Source organism: Ostrea edulis, chromosome 9 (genome assembly GCF_947568905.1).
Source record: "Ostrea edulis chromosome 9, xbOstEdul1.1, whole genome shotgun sequence".
NCBI lineage: Eukaryota > Metazoa > Mollusca > Bivalvia > Ostreida > Ostreidae > Ostrea > Ostrea edulis.
The window spans coordinates 68,857,088-68,882,500 of NC_079172.1; the positions used below are offsets into that span (position 1 = coordinate 68,857,088).

Sequence of the window (25,413 nt, forward strand, 5' to 3'; positions counted from 1 at the left end):
TGCTATACAGAAGCATACTTCTTGCAGCGAAAAAAATAGCAAACTTGGAGACGAAGATTAGCCTGCATCTTATCCAGTATTTCAAAAAATGCACACGAATTTGATAGTGAGGAGGAAGTTCTGAAACGGTCACACACACCAGATGACAGGGCTCCAGTTAAATGCGATGAAATTTCAACTATTGTCACTTTTGAATTGACTCGTGGATTTAACACTGGCATACTAAATAGACTATGTTATGAAATATGTTACTATTTGGTCATACGATCTTGCATCACAAATTTGTTTTTTAATAAATGATGTGTTAAGTGAAACTTACATGTATAGCATTATTGATAAAATCAATGAGAGTGATACAGACATTGATTGATTGACATCGAAATTAAACGGCTTAAGTAATATGCTTTTGATTTTATTCAAACTGTTTAAATTTTAATTGAAATGCTATTAAATGTAATAGAATTGCAGAGTTGCAATATGAGTAAATCACAAATATGAAGTAGAAATTTAAGAATATTCCAAAATAGTTCTGTCAATGAAGATATGATGATACATGAGAAGTTTATTGACATATCCTTCTTAAATTATCATCAAACCATGTACAAATCATTGTGGGTTGATGTTTTACATTGATTTGATAAATAATGTATGTAACAAATTAATTGTTGTTGTTTTGAGCAGTCAGGGGCATGATAAAAAAAAGTAATTTTCAACAACAAAAAAAGCCCAATTTGTTTCAGTTATCAAATATTATTGGTTCGGTATTTGTCCTTTAATCTAATTTTATTCAGTAACTGATTCAAATTTAATATTTCTACCTTACTACGCATTGTCTAAAGGTGGCGTACTACACTCATTATCTTTAAAATACAATCCTACTGGTATTTGAACAACCTCTTTATCCTTTGAAGCCAGAATCATAGACAAAACATTAATGAGACCGAAAAAACAGAAGTGGAATGAGGTAAATAAAGAATCTTTCAATTAAGTGCGTAAAGGTATTGATGAACTTTGGCATTACATGCTACGATACCATCGTATTTTCATTGAAACTGTAAAGTTTGAATGAAGATTGTCATTTTTCGTTCAACGGCATTATACACAAGAATCACCAGAACTCTAGATTTATCTTCAGGTAATGTTTTTCATAGGCTCGGTATCTACGGGTCCCAAATAGATGGTCATATATTGATTTGAAACTGAATATAGTTTGTAAAAAATTCCAAAGAACGTTTAGCAAAGGACTAGATAGAACAAGCTAAACAAACTATTTTTCCATTTTTATACACCCGTCATAAGTATTATGTTATGGTGTTGTCCGTGCTCCTGTCCGTCTGGCTGGCTGGCTGACTGGTCGTCCGTCCGTCCGTCCCGGGTAATATTTTCCGGACTTTTTTCCGTAACGGATGCATGCAAAACTTTAAAACTTGGTCACAATATCTCCCTTAAAAACTGTAAGAGTGAGTTTGCATTTCAGCTGAATTTGTCCATCCTTGACCTACTTTAGGGCTATAAGTAGGTCAAACAGTTTTCCGAACTTTTTTTCGTTACAGATACAGATATTGCCCTGAAATTTACACATAAGCTTCCTTTCAGAGGAATACGAGTTCAGTTTGCATTTCAGCTGGATTGGTCCGTCCGTGACCTACATTAGGGCTAAAAGTAGGTCAAATAGTTTTCCGGGCTGTTTTTTTTTTATTATAGATACAAATATTGCCCTGGTATTTAGTCATAGGCTTCCTCTCGGAGGAATACAAGTTCAGTTTGCATTTCAGCTGGATTGGTCAATCCAGCTGAAATAGGTCAAACGGTTTTCCAGGCTTTTTTTGATTACGGATACAGATATTGCTCTGATATTTAGCCATAGGCTTCCTCTCTGAAATTTAGTCACAAACTCCCTTTCAGAGAATTACATAATCAGTTCACATTTCAAACATTTCAACTTAATTGGTGCACCATGACCTACTTTAGGGTTAAAAGTAGATCAAATGGTTTCCTGGACTTTTTATCATCATTTGTCACAACCTCACTCTCAGTGAAAATTTAATACATAATCAGTTCACATGTCAGATGGATTGATGCACCATGTCCCACTTTAAGGCTTTTCTATTAAGAATGTGTGTTGTATCAACTGAGAGTGTACAATATGCTTCCAGGTTGAATTTCACTGTCCGACGGGCGTGTATTGTATCGTTTGCGGTACTCTTGTTCTTGAAAACTATCCATGTGTAAAGTTACAATTAATGGATTAAATCTTTAATTTTGTTACCCTAGCTTACTATAACCGGAAATGTGTTTTGTCCAAGCTGTTCGCTTCAACAAGATATTAGGCTCTAATGTTAGCATAATTTGTAATGTATTGGGATATTCTTTTTCTTATTTTCAAGTTTTTATATTGAACATTTTACTTTGAGCAAGAACGTGAACCACAACGATCTTTAGACAATGAAATGTCTGATTACAACATATTTTTCAGCACTCAACTTTTTGTGGTTCGTAATCATGCTCAAATTGAAAATTAGTAAAACAGTTGTTGTTTATATAACTAATTTATAAAATCAAAAGCTGTAGACGGAGGAGATTCAGCGGCACGAATTTTTCCAAACAACACGCGAGAGACGTGTTTTCTTCCAGAAATCCAGATTCAATTACAGTTTGTTTCCTAAAAACATTATTCAACAAATTGATTTTATATTTATAAACACATGATTCGATCACCTTTCGGGATCACCTATATTTCATTATTTTTCGCTCTAGGTCTACGTGGTCGATCTACATTGATTTTAGTTGAGAACTAGGCAATAACGTGTTATAACTTGAGGAAGAGCTTATTTGTAGGGTTAATCAATGATAACTAGCTCCCGTTGTGACCCGGAATTAGTAAACAAATCCACAGAAAAGCTTGAAATGAAATTCTAAAACCTCCAATTCATCACCCGCTTTAAAAATATCAGATCCGCCAGTTGTGATAAGGTCGTTGATGCACGTTAGCAAACGGTTGGAACTGCGTCAACTTGTGCCATAGGTTAGTTTTATGATGTTCGGATTACATTTTGATGTCTTCTGTAAAGTACAATATTCTAGTTTTCCGATCTTATTTAACCAACCAACCATCTTTAAGCCCCCCTCCCCCAACAACATTCATAGCGAGTTCGTTTACAACTATTACACCTCAACAGTGCAGGTAAAATATATATGGAGTTAATGTTGTTACCTTGGAGAGTCAAAGCACTTGTTTATACAAATGTAATATATCGTGTATGATATAATAAACCCATTATCAATTAGATGATAGTCACTAGTTGAAACGTTTCTATATATATATATATATATATATATATATATATATATATATATATATATATTTATGCTTCATTCTATGGCGGTGACACATTGGGTAGATTATTACTTTTGCAAGCAGAGGGTTGTTGGTTCAAGGCCAGGTAAAGAAGTTTTATGCACCGGCCACAAAGTGGTCGGGGATATAGCTTTACCTTTGTCCATCCTCTCGTCCTTCCGCAATACCCAGATTTCCGGACCTTTTTTCCTAAACGCCTTGATCTGAGATATTGAATTGATTTTATTTTATGTCTATATTGATGAGTTGCATATCGAATTCGAGTTTTGTTCGGGTTCGTTTATTTGCAATGGAGTTGTGTCCCGATAGCGTAGAAATAGTATTGTTACGACCAGTTTTTCGGACCTTTTCTCTCTAAACGACTTGAGAAATTGAATTGATTTTTTGTATGCAGATGTATATTGATGAGTTACAGATCGAGTTTGAGTTCTGTTCCGGCTCCTTGATTTTTGATGGTGTTGTGCTTCTTTAATATGGAAAAATTGCTATTGCGACCAGTTTTTCGTACTTTTTTTTAAAGCCTTAAGATATTGAATTGATTTCTTGTATGCGGGTGTGTATTGATAACTTAGAGAAACAGTTTGAGCTTTGTTCTAGTTCTAGTTGATTGATTTTTGATGGAGTTGTGCCCATTAAACTTAGAAAAATTACTGTTACGACCAGTTTTCCAGACTTTTTTTTTCTAAACACCTGGATATATTGAAATTATATTTTGTATGCAGGTGTTTATTGATGATTTACAGATCGAGTTTGAGTTTTGTTCTGGTTCGCTGAGTTTTTGATGGAGTTGTGTCCCTTTAACGTAGAAAAAAATAATGTATATGTATCTATTTTATGATTGTAAAACATATCAAGAATTGCTGTTGAGTTCTTCATTGTACTAAATACCACATTCACTATGGATAACTCCGTTTTTCTGATCAAGATATATGAAGCTCACGGCGGGAGTGACCGGTCGACAGGGGATGCTTACTCCTCCTAGGCACCTGATCCCACCTCTGGTGTTCCCAGGGCTCCGTGTTTGCCCAACTCTCTATTTTGTATTGCTTATGGGAGTTATGCGATTGATCACTGTTCGTTGTGTTCACCTTTCATTCAATGCTATACTTTGATGGATTTCCTACATTTGACTTTACTACAGGCGGGGGTATTCGTGTCGTACCGAAACAAATAGTTTCCTCAAAAATGAAATGTGGCGTTTTTTAATTATACATAACACCTCAGTGTAACTAGACACGTATGGTTTTCTCCACATGAATTGAACTTAAGTGATAGGTGATAATTTTAGGAACTGGTTTGAAAAATGACTATTGAAATATTATTCATTATCAAAACCTGATGAAAATATATCAATCACAGTTTGTATGATCTACACATACAGCCTTGTTAATGTTTAAACTTCTGAATAAGCGAATAAGAATAAGAATTATATTTTATTTACAACAACAACAGCGGCAAAAACCTCAACAAACAAAAAGTGACCCCAATACACGACCAGCTATTGTAGATGTACAGTGTAAAGGCAGTTTAAAGGCTGCACACATGATATGTGAAACTTTACCATACACATAGAGAATATTACATGCTAAATTCCATATCATATCATATCAGCACGAGTGGCCCCATATCAGCCCGAGGGTTGATATGGGGCCCCAAGGGCTGATATGATATATCATACGGGTTTTGGCGTATAATTTTTTTTATATCATATACTGCACATTTTATACTTATCAATAAATCTTGCATACATATATACATTATAGTGTTTTTGAGGGTTGGGGTGTGGGTAATCTGGTGTGGGGTTGGAGGGCTGATTTTGCATCAAGGTATTCTTTTCATAACATGCGGGTTTATTTAGAGCATTTTAAAGATAGATCAAGGAAGATTTGATACATTACCTAACTATGTTTAAAAAAATCTTGATACATTGATTTACTATGATAAAAACTTTGATAATTGAATTACCTTGATTAACTTAGCCTAATTTGATGCATTGATTAACTAGGGTTAAATCTTTGATACATTGTTTTACTACAGTAAAACCCTTGACACATTAATTTACCATGATAAAAACTTTGATGCACTGATTATTACTAGCGAATACTTAATTTCTGATTGATATGCATTTTTGCACTCCGGTCTGATATGTGATAAGGGTTTTCGGACCGATCGATGATATCGGCTATTGTGACGTCACCTGTATCGTGCAGTGGAGAATCTGCATAATCATTACCAAGTATATGATAAATGTACATAGCACTCTACTGACAACAGCATGGTTCCAGCTTTGATTTTTATAAATCTTTACCATATGCTGGTGATATTCCAGACAGTGATTCTGACTATATTTTTGTAAAACAAAATTTCAAATTATAACACTTTCCTATATCTTGATAACAAAAGCCAAACAGTCAGTTAATTGTTCAAGTAAAACCGACATTTGGTTGCTTAGCAACGAAATATAAATATAGATATATTCTTGGTTTCTTATTTGTAAATATGAAAGGTGAAGATAACGAACAGTGATCAACTCCTACAAGAAATACAAAATAGATAGTTGGACAAACAATCACCCCTGGATATACCAGCGGTGGGATCAGGTGCCTAAGAGGAGTAAGTATCCCCTTGCGACCGGTCATACCCGCCGTGAGCCCTATATCTTGATCAGATATATTGAATTATCCGTAGTCAAAATCAGTGTGCCAAGAACAGCCTAACAATCGGAATGAAACATGAACCATTTTAGATTGATTTTGAATTTATTTCATGGCATGTATTACATGTATATATTCACAATATTGGTTGTTGCTAAGGAGTATTTGTGTAGTAACGATGAAAACATGAGGATTAAACACTTTAAAAGATGTATACATCTAAAATTCTGATCAAATACATGGTGATACAATTTGAAGTTGTTAAAATGTTATAATTCTAGTATCAAATTTTGAACTTTCAGTTTATTTATGAAAATGAGCAAAATGATTGTTGATATATTTAATGCGATGCAAGGCAAGAGATATTGATAAATATCAAAGTAAATCATATTTATTTTAATTCATACAAATGTGCACTACTACTGGAATAGAAATTAGTAAATTTGAAGAGGGGGCCATAAATGCCCTTTTTTCTATCTAGTCCTTTGGAATCACAAAAGTTTCCAAAATCAACAGCATCAAAGCTACGAATTCTCAACACATTACACTACCATTCCTCAAATCAAAGACTAGACTCTTTGACATCATTAAAATGGAATTCGGAAATACTTCCATCTTATGATTGGTCATCCAAGAAAGTACCTTGTTAAACACTGCCGGAATTTCACATCGACAATATCTATGCAGTAATTCTAAAGTATATATGCAGAGATCAGATCCTCTGATGACATTCATATGGACACACACTATGCTCCTTTATTTGGTTTTTGTATTCTTATGAGCTAGAATTTACCAAAACTTTCCACATAGTAAAAAACTCTTGTTGTGGTCTTTAACCCGACACTAAGATACATTGACGATGTTTAATATAAACGTTAACAAAATATAATCTCAACAAAATGTAGAACATAATCGTCTCCATCTTCAACAGCCCATATTTTTGTAGCAATATTCCATTATCACCTACATATGGTGTTTTGTTTCACATCTTATTGGATACCCGAGAGTATGTTCTGCGTATGATCACTTTTTAGCGTGTGACAAATACATTTACGTCAATGGGGTTCACCAGTCTCGTTTAAAGTTAGCATTTTTCAAATTATATGGATGTTATTTGTAACTTCGGTCGAATATCGGTCGACGTGATTTATACCAAATGTTTGGCCGTTCTTTATAAACTCATTTTAACTTCGGATTGCTTCGTGTACCTGATCAAGATAGAGGGTTCAAAGGGGATTTTACCTTTCAACGGGGGATGCTTATTTCTCATTGACACTTGATCCACCTCTGGTGTTGCCAAGGGTTCGTGTATGCCCTGCATTCAATTTTGTGTTTTTGCAGGATCTCTGAGAATGATGAAAGGTGAAGATAATGAAGAGCGATCAATCTCATAACTCCTATAAGCAATACAAAATAGATAGTTGGGCAAACACGGACCCCTGGACACTCCAGAGGTGGGATCAGGTGCCCAGGAGGAGTAAGCATCCCCTGTAAACAGGGACTTTCAAGTTTGTTGTTCAATAAAATTTCGTTAATGCTGTATTACGTAACATTGATTAGCTGGATGAATACAAAAGTAGCAAATCCAACACACATAACATGAGTACTATGTGAATATTGTATTTTATATTGTATTGCTTATAGGAGTTATAAGATTGATCACTGTTCGTTATCTTCACCTTTCATTGTCTGACAGTAGGGAACAAAGTAAGAGGAAATCTAGAAACTAAAGGCAGCACAAGTGGCTGATATGTGAATCGTTGTATCCCCTGTTACAAAATTAATATCTTTGACACCTTTAACGTAAAGGCCGATGACACCCCATCTTTGACATCTATAGCTTTAGTGTTATAATGTAACCAGTTTATATCGCAAAGTACGTCCGTAGTTAGACGGAATAAGAATTGATATGAAAAACTTTAGACGGCATTTTACCCAATAATATTAATATTCTTGAGACTTCATGAAATGTCTCTTACCATCATCCTTCACAAAGGTGACCGCCCAGTATTTCAACGGTCCGGTCCGACGGGTCGGTATTCCGACTGCCCGATAGTCCGACCGGCCGGTATGTCAACAAGTAAGATGGAATGGATATTTTAATGAATTCTATAATTTAATCATTAAATCATATAATAAAATAAATGTTGCTGGGGTTTTTTTCTCAGTCAATACGATGATTTAGTCATCTTCGAAGTACAGCATTCACCTCGTCCTTTCGGCTCGGTGAATATTGTACTTCTCAGGCGGCTTAATTACTGTATTGACCTCAAAACAGCAATATTTGTATAATGTTACATTTTTGATCAATTTGTTAGTCACTGGTATATGTTAATCATATTGCAAAAAATTACATAATAAGGGAAAATTTGGTTGTAATTCTCATTTTCACTAAGAAATCAGAGAAATGGAAAGTTGTTTTAAGGATGGAGACTTGTCAGCGTTTTTTAACGTAAGTGGGTCTCCATAGTTTGAGTGACGTAAAATTTCTGTTGTTAGTTTTTGGAGAATAAACAATTAATAAATGATTTTATTGAAATAGAAATAGCAATTTTGTATTATTTCCTAGCAGAATTCATTGAATTTTCAATGCTTCGATAAACGCACGAAAAAACTTACGACAACCATCTTAGCTCTTGCGAACGTAAACAACATGGAAAAATCAAGGTGGCAAGGGCAGTTCGTGAAGTCTGTTACCGCAAATAGATAGAACATTTGTCGCCAAAGTCCAGTGAAAAGGATGGGAGAAAAGCATTGTTCTTTTACAGCATGATTATGCAATTTCCTGAGTTTTCCTCCGATTAAGACAACAACAGCATCGTTCTACACCTGGCACTGACAGACGACGCGACATGTCAAATGACAATAATACTGTCGCACACGAAGAAAATGTAAGTGAAATGTACACCATCTGTTCTTTTGGGAATAGTAAATCTTTAATTATTATCTTCCGTAAGGCCAATACAACTCCTGTATATACTCTATAAAATCGTAGGTCTGCAAAATATTTGTGTACACATGTATAACCTACATGTACGTAGCTTATACGTCAGGACTCTTTCCTAGTCAGTGCAGTGTAAACACACACACATTCACATGAATTTTTAATACTCAGGTACACTGACGTAATTATGTACCAACCAAATTAAACATCGTCAATGAAACAATGATAATTATGTGCATTAAAGATGCACATTTTCTCAAAACCCCATTCCAGTGCTCATGTGCTTGTAATTAAAGAGAAAAAGTATGGTGTCCCAATCTGGTCTAAAATTAGTAAATCATCTGATGTGGATTTTTTAAGAATTGGCTCTTATTAAAAGTAATAGGGTTGATCATTATCAACAAAAGCACTATATTAAATGTGTTTATAATTAAAGAGAAAAAGTATGGTGTCCCAGTCAGGTCTAAAATTAGTAAATTATAATGTATGATGTGGATTTCAAAAAAATTAAATCTTAATTGCTCTTATTGAATGGAATGGGTTTGATCATGAACAAATTACAGAAGTCTTTTTTATTTTTATTTTTTTAAGTAAGTGATTGTTTTGAGAATCAATTATTTTTAACTATTATAAATATTTTTGAGATGTGAAAATGCATTCATCAAATGAAGGGATAGAATGCTTTTCATTTGATGTTGAAATAACAATTCTTTCTATGGTGAACTGATCAGATGTGTCCAATATCACTTAGATGCCCACTGTTTTGGATGGGCTAAATTGCTGTAGAAAGGACGATAGGAATTTAGATGTTCATAAGTATTCAATGTTTTATTAAATTGAAATTGCAAAAAAAAAAAAAAAAAATGAAAACATTCTATGCATGTTTAAATTATTGAACGAATTTTTCACAAGGTATATGGAAACCCTAGGGTAAATTCACAGTGGAGAACTGGCAGAAGATTTAATTTCCAAATTAAAAAAAAATTGATACATTTCTTTTATTAAAAATGTAGACTTCTCATCACAACATTTCATTAAATCTAGATAATGACGACTATCAAAATTTAGGAAGCAATCAACAGTACTGATGGAGATGAAAGAAGGATAAAATTTCAAGTCTGAGATTGCATTTGATGAGATTGATATGATAATGGTACATGCATCAGAGCAAACTGTCAAACAACACTCCAGCCAACAACATTTCCCTCTTGTATTCTTTGACTTGGAATCAAAAGGACTAGGTTTGTTACTTTTTACTACCTGCCCAATATTCAAATTGATTGTTCAGTTGAGAAAAGAAGTTCTTAAATGAATACATGTATTATATTTTGGTGTTAATTCATTTTCCAGCTAGAGATTCTCATATTACACAGCTGCCATGTGTGGTGAAGAAAAGTTTCCCACCTATACCTTTCTAAAAATACCTATAACAGCAAAAGACTCAGAAATAACAGAAATCGAAAATGTTAATGGAAATGTGTTTAGCAAAAATTAAAAATGTAGAAGTCAATCCTTGGAAAATGGATGCTCCTCTTGATTTTGTTTAAAAATTTCAAACTAGAGTAATTCTGCATTTACAATAGCAATGTATGAATGTTAACAAATATGAATGTTTATTGTATACTATACTCAATTTAACATGTTCTGTTTATGAGAGAGAGAGAGAGAGAGAGAGAGAGAGAGAGAGAGAGAGAGAGAGAGAGATTATTGCAAGAATTGGAAAGTAACTGCAAAAATTATGTGCAAACTGCACCAGTAATGATGTACACGGTGGTGATATTGTTCTCTGAATTTTGATATAAATTAATGTACATGTACCAAATGAAATTATCCTATTAAATTTCCATTTTCATTTCAAATGAAAATGAGTCAATTTCAACACAATGTGTTTTTATTCATTAAAATGCATCAAACTAAGTTATAATTAAAAATAGATTTAAAAAGAACTGTATTTTAGTTTTAAGAACTAATGATGGAGAAAATTCGGATTAAACTGCTTGAAAATTCTAGTCCACGAAAGCAGCTAGCTTGTGATTGTTGCTTAGAAAAAAAAAATCATATTTTTCAAAGCATCATAGCAAATTATGACTGATAATTTGCTTGCAACACTAATAAATTTTGATATTGTAAATGTAGTCGCTTTAAATGAATTTAAAATTTGAATTTGAAATAAATCTCATTATTTTAATTAAAATTACTTTCTTAAATGGGTGATGACCTGCAATTTTTTTCTTGAGGAATAAACTATAAGGAATTGCCTATCTTTAGGTAAAATTATAGGAATTTGTAAATATATGGTCATTGTATAGTTTTCATAAGAACTTTTATTGTTTTGGCTCAAAAAAGTAAAATTTTAAAATTAGACAGAGGAAATTCGAATTAGAATAGGAACAAGTTTTGGGTATATATTAATAAAAAAATTCCCTAAAACATACAATTGTTATATCATACTGTATATTCTTACTAAAATATTTGAAAATCAACATCAAGAATTTTTTCTATAAACACTTGTGTAAGGTATGATTCAATTTTGCAATTTTAACCGGAAAAAGTGCTATTTTTAGAAAGTGAACTTCCGCTCACTTTGACGCAAAATTAAGGCTGATGACCCCATGTTTTCTTCATCTTTTTGAATTAAGTGTATCTTAATGCACATTCTGTGAAAAAATGAAAACTTTTTAATTACAATGAAGTTGACAAGACTCCATCCTTAAAACAGCATTCCTCCCATGTTTCAAACATCAGCTTATACCACAGGCATGTGTTTCAGTAACAGGCATTCTGAAAAGTTGGGTCTGGTAATAGTGGGGAGAATGATGTCCAACAGCGTTCAACCGAAACAAGAGGCCCATGGGCCACATCGCTCACCTGAGCCACCTTGGCCCATATCTGAAGACTTTCCATATATATTTGCATGTAAAACCTTAGTCCCTATTATGGCCCAAACTACCCTTTGCAAACTTGAATCTACACTATATCAGAAAGCTTTCATGTAAATGTCAACTTCTTTGGCCCAATGGTTCTTGAGAAGAATATTTTTAAAGCTTTTTCCTATATTTGTATGTAAAACTTTGACCCCCCCCCCCCACTTGTGGCCCCATCCTACCCCCTGGGCGCCATGATTTGAACAAACTTGAATCTGCACTATGTCAGAAGGTTTTCTTGTAAATATCAGCTTTTCTGACTCAGTGGTTATTGAGAAAAAGATTTTAACTATATATTTGTATATAAAACTTTGATCCCCCCTTGTGGCCCCATCCTACCCCCGGGGGCCATGATTTCAAAAAACTTGAATCTGCACTATGTCAGGAAGCTTTCATGTAAAAATCAGCTTTTCTGGCTCAGTGGTTCTTGAGAAGAAGATTTTTAAAGATTTTTCCTATATATTTGTATGTAAAACTTTGATCCCCTATTGTGGCCCCATCCAACCCCCGGGGTCCATGATTTGAACAAACTTGAATTTGCATTATGTCAGGAAGCTTTCATGTAAATATCAACTTTTCTGGCTTAGTGGTTCTTGAGAAGAAGATTTTTTAAATTTTTTCCCTATATATTTGTGTGCAAAACTTTGATCCCCTTTGGGGCCCCATCCTATCCCCGGGGGCCATGATTTGAACAAACTTGAATCTACACTATGTCAGAAAGTTTTCATGTAAAAATCAGCTTTTCTGGCTCAGTGATTCTTGAGAAGAAGATTTTAAAAGATTTTTCCTATATATTTGTATGTAAAACTTTGATCCCCTATTGTGGCCCCATCCAACCCCCGGGGCCCATGATTTGAACAAACTTGAATCTGCATTATGTCAGGAAGCTTTCATGTAAATCTCAGCTTTTCTGGCATAGTGGTTCTTGAGAAGAAGATTTTTAAAGAATTTGCCTATATATTTCAATATAAAACTTTGACCCCCTATTGTGGCCCCACCCTTACCACAGGGGTCATGATCTGAACAATTTAGAATTTACACTTCCTTAAGAAGCTTCCACATAAATTTCAGCTCTTCTGCCCGGTGGTTCTTGAGAAGAAGACTTTTTAGTGACCCCACCCTAATTTTGATTTTTCTTGATTATCTCCCCTTGGACGGGGGCCTGACCTTTCATTTGAACAATTGAGAATCCCCTTTACCCAAGGGTGCTTTGTGCCAAGTTTGGTTGAAATTGGCGTGGTGGTTGTTGAGAAGAAGTTGAAAATGTGAAAAGTTTACAGACGGACAGACAGACGGACGGACGCCGGAATACGGGTGATCAGAAAAGCTCACTTGAGCTTTCAGCTCAGGTGAGCTAAAACGGGGGTCAGTAAAAGTCTTACAAACATACACATATTTACAGTATTAGCTGACATTAATAGTTATGCTATAAACATTATGAATTTACTAGGAATGGAATAACATGTTGTTTCTCGGCTGCATTTCCTAAAAATAACTTTGATATAATTTTCTTCGTTACGGACGCCATTAAATGGAATGGCACTGTAATTTACAATCTCAATCGGTTACTTAGTGATATTTTGAGTTTTATTCCAAAAGTTTTTAGAGGGGATATTTACCAGCATAATATACTTCATTTGTATTTTTTTTTAATTGGGGCATATTTCACGCTTTATCGTGAGAACTTCTACAATTAAGTCACTACATATAAGGTCTTGACTCACCAGGATAACGACTAAGGGGCTCTGTTTTTCCTTTGTTTGATCTATTTGCTTTTTAGGCTTTTTTCTTTTCTTTTCTTTCCTTTTTGCCAACAAACATGGTTATTGCAAGTATCATGAATGTATGAATGAATGTTATTTTTGTCAAATCATACCATTAATGTGAACAAGTTTTTTAAAAATTTATTTTACTTTCTGTACGCGGCAGCTCATTGTGAAATTCATTTTCTTTTGATTGATTATACAGATTAAAACTTACAACACGTGTAGCAGTCTTTTATCATCAACCAAAATATCATTTGCCTCATTATCTTGATAATAATTTCACAGACTACTAAATTCATATTCATACACAAAGACCTAGTCAGTTAGATCTCAAAATGATGTAAGAATTTTATCATGTCAGGAAGTGAGACACGGAGAGACTTGAACATAACACTCAAAGGCAATAATTATTTTTTTTTAAAAGTTATGTGTTTTGGCCAGATTTCAAAGCAACCCGGTTTAAAGCTTGATGATGTTTGTCCGTCCGTGTAAAAAAAACTGCTTGAATTTCTCTTCAATGGTAAGGGTCATTTACTACATATTTTGCCTGTACTTCATCATTTAGCAGTTTTAATTTCCATATATACCGAGCTTATCTGATTTACTTCACACTTGAATGATTTTGGTCAGAAATTGATTGTCTGATTTATGATCAGGCCGTGCCGATTTTGGTGGTTTCTGGTAATTTCCATAAAATAATGCCTGGCATGAATAAATTTTAACTCTATTAATCAAACTTTTTGGTGATTGTCAACATGTCGGACTATCGGACCGTCGGATTATCAGACCGTCGGAATGCTTGGCTTGAACCCTTGACAAGAGGGTGTAACCAAAACACTCCTATCGAAAAATGTTAAGTAAATCTTGAACACGAAGTTCAAAAATAAAAACAAAAGTAAAATGAAGTAAATCTTGAACATGAAGTTCAGAAATAAAAGAGTAAAATGAAGTAAATCTTGAACATGAAGTTCAGAAATAAAAGAGTAAAATGAAGTAAATCTTGAACATGAAGTTCAGAAATAAAAGAGTAAAATGAATTGTTCAGGATTCAGTGTTAGAGTACTCAGCACTGGTATATCCACATCTATATTCTATGTCAGGTCTTATTAGATACATCGTTTGTATTTGACCTAACATGGTTTATATGTGGTCAGTAGATTCCATATGGGGCGAGAGCGAAATGATTACTCAAAATAGGCTGCTTACTCCCCCTACGCATCTGATCCAAACTATCATGCATACTCTACTCTTAACTTTGAATTCTTTATGGGGTTTATGCGGTTGCCCACTATTCGATATCTTCACCTTTTAAGGATATCTATATCGTATTTTTACACGATGTCAATTTTCTGAGGTATCCATGGTCTCATTCATCCCTTTACAGTTTTTAACTGACCACTTGCATTTTTCATTACCGCTTGCATTTCCAGTTAGCTCTATGCAAGTTGTATTTGCTGTGACAATAATGGCTTAATCATTACAGGAAATATATGGGATTACAGCTTGAATTAACAAATGATATGTGGATGTCCGATAATTCACTACTGATGCAATTCTTTGGATTATATTAGATATGAAATCTTTTTTGTTTTCATGATTAACATTTTCTTTTATCTCGATTGATAAGTTGTGCCGATGTGTAATATATCGGTATGCTGATTTTCCCTTAATAGGTTATGAACTCGTATTTTTCGTCATTTGCTTTATCTAATAAATAACATTTCCATTCTCATTCAGATTGTCTTGATATAAATCTTGAAAACCAAAAACAAGCTTCGGTGAGCTTTTACAGTTAAGAAAAAAACAAAATAAGACATAAATAAGATTGAACAAAAACAGCTCACCATTAAGTAGCAATAAACCCCAGCACAGAAGATGTGTCCCAGACATGTCGATTTGTTCTGTTCCACTGTCCTCCTCGGCTTTCATTCAGTTCTGCCGCTGTTGTAAAGGCACATCATTTTCTAAATCAGCATATCAATCAATATGACATTTCGTCCCAACCATTTAATTTTGGATTTAAAAATAAGAAAATATAGAAAGACTGATAATGACTTATGTTTAGTATAGTATCTAATGTCAACTGGAACGGGTTTTTATTTATTTTATTTTATTTATTTATTTTTTTTTTGTTGGCTTTCACATTATGCTAAAAAGGCATTAAGTATCGTATTTTTATCAAAGACTTTGAATGCGCGGCAACATAGCCCTTTAATTGCAACCCAGTAGGCAGAAGTGATAAATTGTAGAAATCGTGCATCTTTTAATTGAAAACAATTCCATTGACACAACATTTCAAATCCAATTTTGGCAACGACTCATACATTAGCAGACTACATAATAATTCAATGAACTTCTGCTTTTATCAAAGTAGGTCTTGAAGACTACATCAGAAATACCGAAATCGTGCACAAAACCTCCTGGAACCCATCAGCATAATTTAAAGATAAGGAACTCAAGACTGTCATATTAGGAACAAATAACAATCTAAATTGTATATAATTTTGGAAGAACCCAGATGCTTCCTCGACCTTTGCACTTATTTACTTGACTTACAAATCAAACCTTTGATACTCCTGTACACTAACTACAGATTATATTTCATCCACAATTGCCATTTTATGAAAAAAAACAGATGTCATCATTTGTTTTAATTATTTTCGAGATTTCTATGGTCGTTATAATGATTTGATTTACAATATTCATTTAAGAGTTCATTGCTACATGTATGTCAGTGCGTTTTATATATAATACATAACACGCGTTCCACCTGAGATTAATTAAGTCTATTTTTATCACTTCGTACATTTTGGATCAGCTCTTTGGACGAATAAGACATGTTCTAATTTTCTCCACTTTTAACATTGATTGGCAAGCCTAAAGACCAAAAAACATGTAGTCTGCGTTGTAAATACTTTTGTAGATTAGTGTAATTGTAGTGCTAGATGTATCTATATGAAGGTTTTGTTATTATTCTCTGTTGATATTGGCCACATTATGTAATTCTTTTCGTTTGTCCTGAAGAAGGGACAGGTCGTCCCGAAAATTGACAATCTGGTTGTTCGTTGTCGTTGGTCATTTAGTGCTTTGTATAATTTTTGTATTTGACCTTGTATCCATGTTGTGGATCCGACACTTTTAGGTATCGGGTGTTGTTGGAACTTGATGCTTATATACATGTATATATAGTTTTTATATTTGCTTAGAAGGACATATCTGAAGAAAGAATAAGGCATAATACTCCTTACATGTCCTTGAGAATCTCTTGGTTGTCACACATTTTGTCGAGTTACTGACTAAATTCTATGCTGATGTAGAATAACGTTTATATTTGTATAATCTTTTAAATTCAAAGCTTATGTAGAATAATTTTTCTATTTTTGTAGAATGATATTTATATTTACTAATTGAACTTATAAATTGGTATTTGTGTAGAATGCTATATCTATTGACCTATTGATAGTGAAATTATTGATGATTGTTATAATATAAACAGTGCAAACTGGAAACGACAATGGACACTATGAAACGGAAATTGCAAAATGAAAAGGGTGTGATATTTATATTATTGATGAGTGTTATAATATAAACATTCCGATATGGATACTACAATGGACATGACAAAACGAAATGAAAAGGACGATAGAATCATTATAGGCTTATAAGATATAAATATTTGCAGAATGACTACTGAGGTTATCTTGACCGGAGTATGGATCAACGAGATTCTGACCAGTTGTTCATAGGAACGGACAGTATCCATGGGCCGGGTTTGTATTCTGCAAGAGCCCCGGTGGCAGAGTGGTTAGAGCATCGCGCTCAAAATCACAAGGCCTCTCACCTCTGTCGGCGCGGGTTCGAATCCCGCTCGCGCCGGTAAGTGAGAAAGTTTCCCAGTTTACTTGCGGAAGGTCGGGGCTCTCTTGCCAGGTTCTCTCTCTAGGTTCTCTCTTCCACCAATAAAAACTGGGCGTCACCAGTTAACTGAAACATTCTTGAGTGTGGCGGACACCTCAGTCAATCGTAATCTGCGACTTTTGAACATTTGACAGATTGAACTACATGTATATACGATGAAAGGTGAAGATCAATCTCATAACTCCTATAAAGGTGAAGATAACGAACAGTGATCAATCTCAACTCCTAGACGCATCCCCTGTAACAGTCCTTTATGACTTATGCTAAGATTGAACTCTTTGTGGTTTTGTGACTTTATGTTTATACTGTATAGATATCAACTACAAGAAAGATTTTACATTATGTAATACGAGGCCCTGGCACAAGCGGGGCTAGAATTCACGACCTCCCAGTTACGAAGCGAGCGTTCTATAGCTGAACTACCGGCGACTTGACATTAATCCGTGCACCTACGGATGGATATAAGATAGATATAGTAACTTTGGAAGTAAAACTCAAACACTGGAGTTATGAAGTCTTAATTAGGTAAAGTAGAAAGTACATGTATTATTACCAATTACATGTAAATGTTGATTTTCTTGCGACAGATGCATGCATTAATGTTAATAGAAATAATATTATAATATGGATAAGCCATGTTATTTCATGCATATATAGTCTTAGTTATTAGGAAAAGAACGACAACTCTTAAAAGTAATTATACATGTACATTCCCTTTCTATTATTATTGGTAATCCCATCCCTTCTTTTTACTTCGGAGCATACACATTATATGCACCCGTTCCTTCTCAGCCTCCAACTTTGGTACAGACAAAAAAATATCCCCTATCCCAAGTCCTCAGTTAGGCGTCTGGTTACTTGTAGATTGTTTTGTTTCGGCTAGTGGTTTTTCTTTTACAGCGTTATGGCCAAGGACATCCCATACAATTCAAGTCTTATCTGCTCATGTCTCGTACAAGGGAACTTCCTTGTTTGGACCGGTGAATTTCGTGACAGTGGTTAGTGTGTACGGACTGGATTTTGTGACGTATGATTTTAAGTATGGTTCCATGTAAAAATCAGGCAGAGGGTGATAAGTCGACCGTCAGGGATTGAGCCGATACTTATATATATGGTTTATAAGAAATCATTCGGTGATAATATTTTTTTCATATGACGCACTTTCACAGAGCTGTGTTACTAAAAATAGAATACCCATGTTTTGACCAAAATTGACTCATAAAAATGCTATATATTCTTAAAGGTTTTGTTAAATGAAAAGATCATACATTTTTAAATAGCTTATATGAAATGAAGAAGAAGGCTACTGTTTACGAATTTCTGTTGTCACAGTGAGTATTTGTTATGTGTTACCACGGTAACCGTTGCTGTAGTTAACGAAAGGATTTTCTAACGGAAAAACATTCCAACTTTAAGACCATTTTTCTCGAAACAGCAAACACTTTCAAAAAGGTTTCATAATTAGACGGATAAAGTACATGCTATTGAATAATTTTTAATCAATATTTTTTTTGAAAGTTTTTACTGTACTCGGAAAAATATATATGAAGATTGTGAAAAATGGCGGGAAAATAATATATTTTCATGATTTTAAGTTTTCTTCTACTTACAAACTATTCAACAAGTACACTTTTCTGTCATGTTCTAGTAATTATCATATTTATTAATATCTAAAATGATCTTCTTTATGTGTTTACATACCATAATGATGTCTATAGATGTAAATGCGAGAAACGATGCTTAGCATTTTGGGTCGGGATCGAAAGTCCGTTTATTATTAACCCATTTCTTTCAGATTTCCTCAGGTTATTGTAAACAACTTATTAGACCGGCCTTTATAGGATATTTTGCACTGAATGGCGAGTTTAACTTGCAAGTATTTTTGGCTGGATAGTTTGGAGTGGGTGGGTAATTAACAGATTAAAGAAAAAATGCTTGGTTGGCAATTGTTTTTCATTTTGAAATTCACCTATCAACAACTCTTGTGAGGCTGGTCAACGACGTACGTTGTAGGTTGCTCGAATGACAAGAGATTGGCATTATAGTCCCGAGTATAAAGAGAATGAATGCCCTTGCTCTTTTAAAACGTATATCTTCAGAAAAACAAAACTGAAAATACATTCAACGTGTTTAAGGGAATCCTTTATGTTAAAATAAAGATATAATTTATCAACTTTTGTGTTTTACCCTAAATAATTCATTGAAAATATCTTTTATTTGAAAAATCATTTTGAATTCATTTTTGCTCTATGTAATATGAAATTTAAAACATTTATTACAAAGCATCTGGACATTTAAAACTTTGGCTAACAATTCTAGAAACATGATATGGCTCAAATTTTAAAATAAACTTTTTAGCACTTGATTTCCTTATGAATCCTTTGTAAGAGTGGAACAAAAACTTTTAGTGAAATGTACGTTTTTACAGTCATATAATATATATGGTTGTTCATGAAAAATAAAAATGAGAACAGAAACTGTTGACATTTGAGTCATTAATATTGTAAAATTTGGACAGTTTATATAATTGTATGAAAATACATGTAATGTAGAAATGGGATTGTTTTAAAATTGAATTATGTAGTTTAAAAAATGTAAGTTGACTCATTTATCATGTTTATGGCACTATATTTTACCAAGTTTGATTACAGGTTGCTTTCAGATGACAAAACAACTGTGTTTTGCATAATCCATGTAGATATTAGTGTCTGTAAAGTGAATTGAAAATGAATTCTTAATTATTTCATCAATACATTCCATTATCTATAAGATTTTTTAACAGTTGCAACTTGTAAGTTTAGATCCTTTATAAACTATATACTGATAAATGTACACGGAAGAGTTCTTTGAAGCTTAAAATTTTTATTTCAAAATCATACTTTTTTAAAAGTGTAACCCCAAACAAGGCATAAACATGATAAAGGAAGAAATGAGCACAGAAATATATTTGTTACGAACATATCTACAAAGCAGAGGCAGATCCAGAAAAAAAATATAAGGGTGGGAATGGAAGGGTTGTGACTCATGTTTGTACCTTCTCCATCCAGAAAGGGGTGGGCGAAGAGCCCAAAAATTGCATAAAATAGACCATTTGAGCTATTCTATGATGCATCACATTATACATGTATTTTTGCATGTCAACACAACTTCATTACACAGTTCAACCCATTGGTGTTTAATTTTTTCATAAGTTGTTTCCCTTTCGAATTTAGGTACATTAGGAATTTCAGTTGAAATAATTTGAATAAACACCATATAAGATTGCTTTCATGTTTATTTGACAATTTGTCGTTTATTTCTTCATAAAGTTTTGATATTTTGTTTGGATTCAATTTTTTAGACTGTCTTGATGTTCAACATTGACTTTATGGACTCCTTTGCTTTCCTTTTGTAATATTGTCTTGTACTTTCACTTGGTTTGATTGATTTTCCTCCTGTCACCACTTTAAGTATGTCCTTGGGTTTTGCAGAGACCTATAATACAATAAGATAGACACTGATTTTCAGGACACAAGAAATTACTTATTTTTCTCTCCTCAATATGTAATATATATTTCTTTAGTTTTTGAGAATGTTTGAACAATTTCATCATAAAACTTTCAATTAAAGTACACACCTCAGAGCCTAGTAATCATAGTACACATTGATATTTAAATTATACATGTAGTTAGAAAGAATAAAAATACTAAAACAGCATATAAAACTTTTGAAAACAAGAAATGTTTAAAGAAACTTGTATATGGCTTTGAGAAGGTGTTCCAAATATTCTAAATCAGTGACAAGTAAGTTCAGATACTAGTCAGGGCAACAGCTGTATCAGGTTTTGAGTCTGGTTTCTGAGTGACCAATATTTTCCTATAAAGGGTGGGGTGGGGGGTGGGGGGGGGGTGACTCTGACCTCATTATAAGAAGGGGTCATATAGTGCTTGTATATCAGGATTATTTATATAATACTGCTCTACCAAGTTTGAGGTTTATAAAACATTTACACTGTAGATTCATTGGTACATATGTGCTACATGTATTTACAGTTATGTATTTACCACAGAGGTAATGCATGTAATGATGGTAATGACACTCCATGATGCTGGTATGAAAACTTTAAAGAAATATACATTAGCTAAATGACTTGATCTTTGTTATATTTATATATTATTATTAGAAATATACATTCAAGAACCCATGCATTGACCAGTCCCCATGACCATATCAAATTGAGGCAGACTTTAAATAGTAATATAATAGATATCTAATAAAAATGTCAAGAAGACTCAACTTAGTCTTATTGATTGATATGAAGATTTATAATTAACATTATGAATTGTTTGACAATAAAATGGAATTCTTTAAAAACTACAGACCCTAAATATTTTCTTTGATATGTCTAATAGTATGCATATATTTTTAGGTCACCTGAATTCATTCAGGTGACCTATTGCTATCTGTTTTTGTCCGTCGTCGTTCGTCGTGCGTTAACATTTGAACATTTTCAGCTTCTTCTCTGAAACCCCTGGACCAATTTCAACCAATTTTGGCATATAGCATCTGTGGGTGGAGGGAAACAAAAATTGTGAAATTCGTGGTCCCTGCCCCCCTGGGGCCTGAGGGGTTGGACAAAAACCATCAAAATGAATATAATTTTAAAAAATCTTCTTCTTTACTCCTGGACATCAAGAAGCCAAACTGTGGGCATAATTATAATGAGCATTGAGCCCTCTACCGAAATTGTTAAATTCATGGCCCCTGGGGCAGGGGTTCTTGTGTTAGGGTGGGGCTCTATTGGTCATATAGTGAAAATGTAGAAATTCTTTGAAAATCTTCTCTGTGTCTGGGTATTAAGTAGACAAACTAATAGCATGGTAAGGATGAGCAAGGATGCCTCTTTATACCCCCCGCAACAAGTTGTGGGGGGTATACTGGAATCGGGTTGTCCGTCTGTCCGTCCGTCCATCTGTAGACGCAATGGTTTCCGGGCTCTAAAGCATTATCCTTTCCACCTACCGTCACCATATCATATATATATGGACTACCCATGGGATGAAGATGTTCCCTATCGATTTTGGGGTCAAAAGGTCAAAGGTCAAGCACACTGGACATCGAAGTAGCAATATGGTTTCCGGGCTCTAAAGTGTTATCCTTTCCACCTACATTCCCCATATCATACATATGGACTACCCATGGGATGAAGATGTTCCCTATCGATTTTGGGGTCAAAAGGTCAAAGGTCAAGCGCACTGGACATTGAAGTAGCAATATGGTTTCCGGGCTCTAAAGCATTATTCTTTCCACCTACAGTCACCATATCATATATATAGACTACCCATGGGATGAAGATGATCCCTATCGATTTTGGGGTCAAAACGTTAAAGGTCACGCGCACTGGACATTGAAGTAGCAATATGGTTTCCGGGCTCTGAAGCGTTATCCTTTCCACCTACAGTAACCATATCATACATATGGACTACCCATGGGATGAAGATGTTCCCTATCGATTTTGGGGTCAAAAGGTCAAAGGTCATGCGCACTGGACATCGAAGTAGCAACACTCAGAAAAGAGGTAGTTTATACCTATTACCAACACCCTTTGGGAGATTGGGGTAAGCGGGGGATATTCTTAGTGAGCATTGCTCACAGTACCTCCTGTTAAAAATTGTGAAATTCATGGCCCCTGGATCAGGGGTTCTGGTGCTAGGGTGGGACTCTATAAGTCATATAGTGAAAATGCATTATTTCTTTGAAAATATTCTTCTCTGTCCTTGGGTATTAAGTAGACAAACCAATAGCATGGTTATGATGAGCAAGGATGCCTCTTTCAAAATTGTGAAATTCATGGCCCCTGGGTTAGGGGTTCTGGTATTAGGGTGGGGCCCTATTGATCATATAATGAAAATGCATTTTATTTCTTTGAAAATCTTCTCCTCTGCTGCTGGGTATTAAGTAGACAAACTAATAGTATGATAATGATGATCAAGAATGCTTCTTTCAAAACTGAAATTTATTGCCCCTGGGTCAGGGGTTCTGGTGCAAAGGCGGGGCTGACCACATAGCTATTCAATGTTTCTTCCATCCAAAAGTAAAATTCTTATATTTAAACACAAACCTAATTCAAACATTGGAAGGTTGTTACATGATACTCAGGTGACCTATAAGGCCCCTGGGCCTCTTGTTAGAATATGAATTCTGATTTGTCAAGAGCTGGATGGTGACCACTAAAACAAATGATTTTGTGCATATGAAATAATATTTAAAAAATTGTGTGTGTTTATATAGAATACCTTGAAGGAAAAAAATGATGTGTATATAAAATAGAAGAAAAAAATCCCGTCAAATCTGAGATTTGAACCAGGTACCTCCAGCATGCTAATCCAGTTACCTAACCACTACACTATCTGTGAATTCAATAAGTGAGGTTTATATTAGATACTAAACATTGCATCTCACAAAGTCGTATTATGTCTTGCATTTTTATATGCAAATTCGACTGAAATCTACATGTACATAAAACCACACTCTTTATAGAGATGATACCTACTCCTACTGATCCTCAGTTAGGCATAATCTACATTTCTATCTGAGACAGGAAGCGTTTGCGTGGAGGATACGTAGATGTCTGCTATCATGCAGACCATTACAAATGAAACATGCCGTCGATTAGGCCTAAAACATATCATAGTGTAACTGTTGAAAGTATGAGACTTTTTGAAACAAGGGAGTGGGTGTCATCTGTACACAGTCGTCTCATACAATGCTACATTGTATAATACAACATTCGTTATGATTTTTATGCTAGTAATAATAAATATTGCGAATTTTGACTTATTAAATATGTAAATCACACCATTTGAAATTACCAGAATGCGCCGACTTGGTGACATGTCATATAAGATATGTTGCTCGGTCTTCGTTGTCGGCTGCTCCACACACGGTCTATCTTCAGTGACGCCATATGCATCAATGTATTTCTGACACTCTCCGAAGGTAAATATATTCGTTTCCTTTACATAAGGCTTGAGGGTAGATCACACTCTGTCGGAACATTGTCCTACACGGCATTCAGTTTTGGATCCGCCATATTCCGCGCACTTAGCGTGTTGACAACGCAGCGCCCCTAGCGATCATCGAGGTTAAATTCAAGAACGATAACCGAAATTGCATTAAAATCGAAACATTCAGAGAGGTTTTAAAATGTTATATTGAAACTTTCAAAAAAAAAATTATTTCAGAGCATGCCTTTTTTATTTGTTTAATGTTCTATAATGATATTTTTCATACCCGCTTTGCTGTTTTTAGATTTCAAAGGGATTACAAGTAGTGTTTTGTATAGATTTGCACTAAGCATGAATTCTCCATGTTCATAATTATATGTCCATAATTTTGAAACAAGGCGAAATAAATCAAAACTACTTGGTATATTTGCTAAACATATTACGGTGAGTTAGTATGCTAAGTTTGGGTTCATTTCGTGAACATGGACTTATCACGAAAATGCGATTTTGCCCGATTTTTACGTGGAACCATACTTAATGATTATGTTGTTTTAGGTGCGTAGTGTCCAGGCTCATCGGATAAAGTTAATATTTTATATCATAACTGTGTCTTTTACATCTGATAAATGCTGTCATATTGTATGTTCGGCGCATTATACGTATCCATATACATATACATGTATGTTTCCCCCTCTTCCAGGTGAAGGCATATTGTTTTTATACTTTCTGTCCGTCTGTTTTTGAACCATATTGAAACCTCACCAGTTGTGGGTGACGCACACAGGCACTTGTTTCATACATGGGTTTCCCTCCTTAATAATTAAGAAGGGGGGGGGGGCATGTATGAAACAAGTGCCTGTGGT

General features: G+C 34.3%; 1 protein-coding gene and 2 long non-coding RNA genes across 4 annotated transcripts in view; 1 reads left to right on the forward strand and 2 right to left on the reverse strand.

Moving 5' to 3' along the window:
- The window catches only part of LOC125659286 (uncharacterized), a 70,397-nt gene extending 54,740 nt beyond the window's left edge, over positions 1-15,657 (reverse strand). For both annotated transcript variants that reach the window (XM_056150450.1, XM_056150449.1), the window contains exon 1: positions 15,491-15,657. In XM_056150450.1, coding sequence (XP_056006425.1) covers positions 15,491-15,575 — 85 coding nt within the window. In that variant the 5' untranslated portion in view covers positions 15,576-15,657. The remainder of the gene's footprint in view (positions 1-15,490) is intronic.
- Positions 8,630-10,835, forward strand: LOC125653184 (uncharacterized). Its single transcript, XR_007361830.2, has 3 exons — positions 8,630-8,903; positions 10,001-10,197; positions 10,307-10,835. It is a non-coding gene; the product is annotated as an uncharacterized LOC125653184 (long non-coding RNA).
- Positions 15,658-20,960: 5,303 nt separating the features above from the next.
- On the reverse strand, positions 20,961-24,788 carry LOC130050402 (uncharacterized). The gene is made up of 2 exons (XR_008798839.1): positions 24,416-24,788; positions 20,961-21,038 (listed from the first exon to the last, which is right to left on the reverse strand). It is a non-coding gene; the product is annotated as an uncharacterized LOC130050402 (long non-coding RNA).
- Positions 24,789-25,413: the final 625 nt, after the last annotated feature.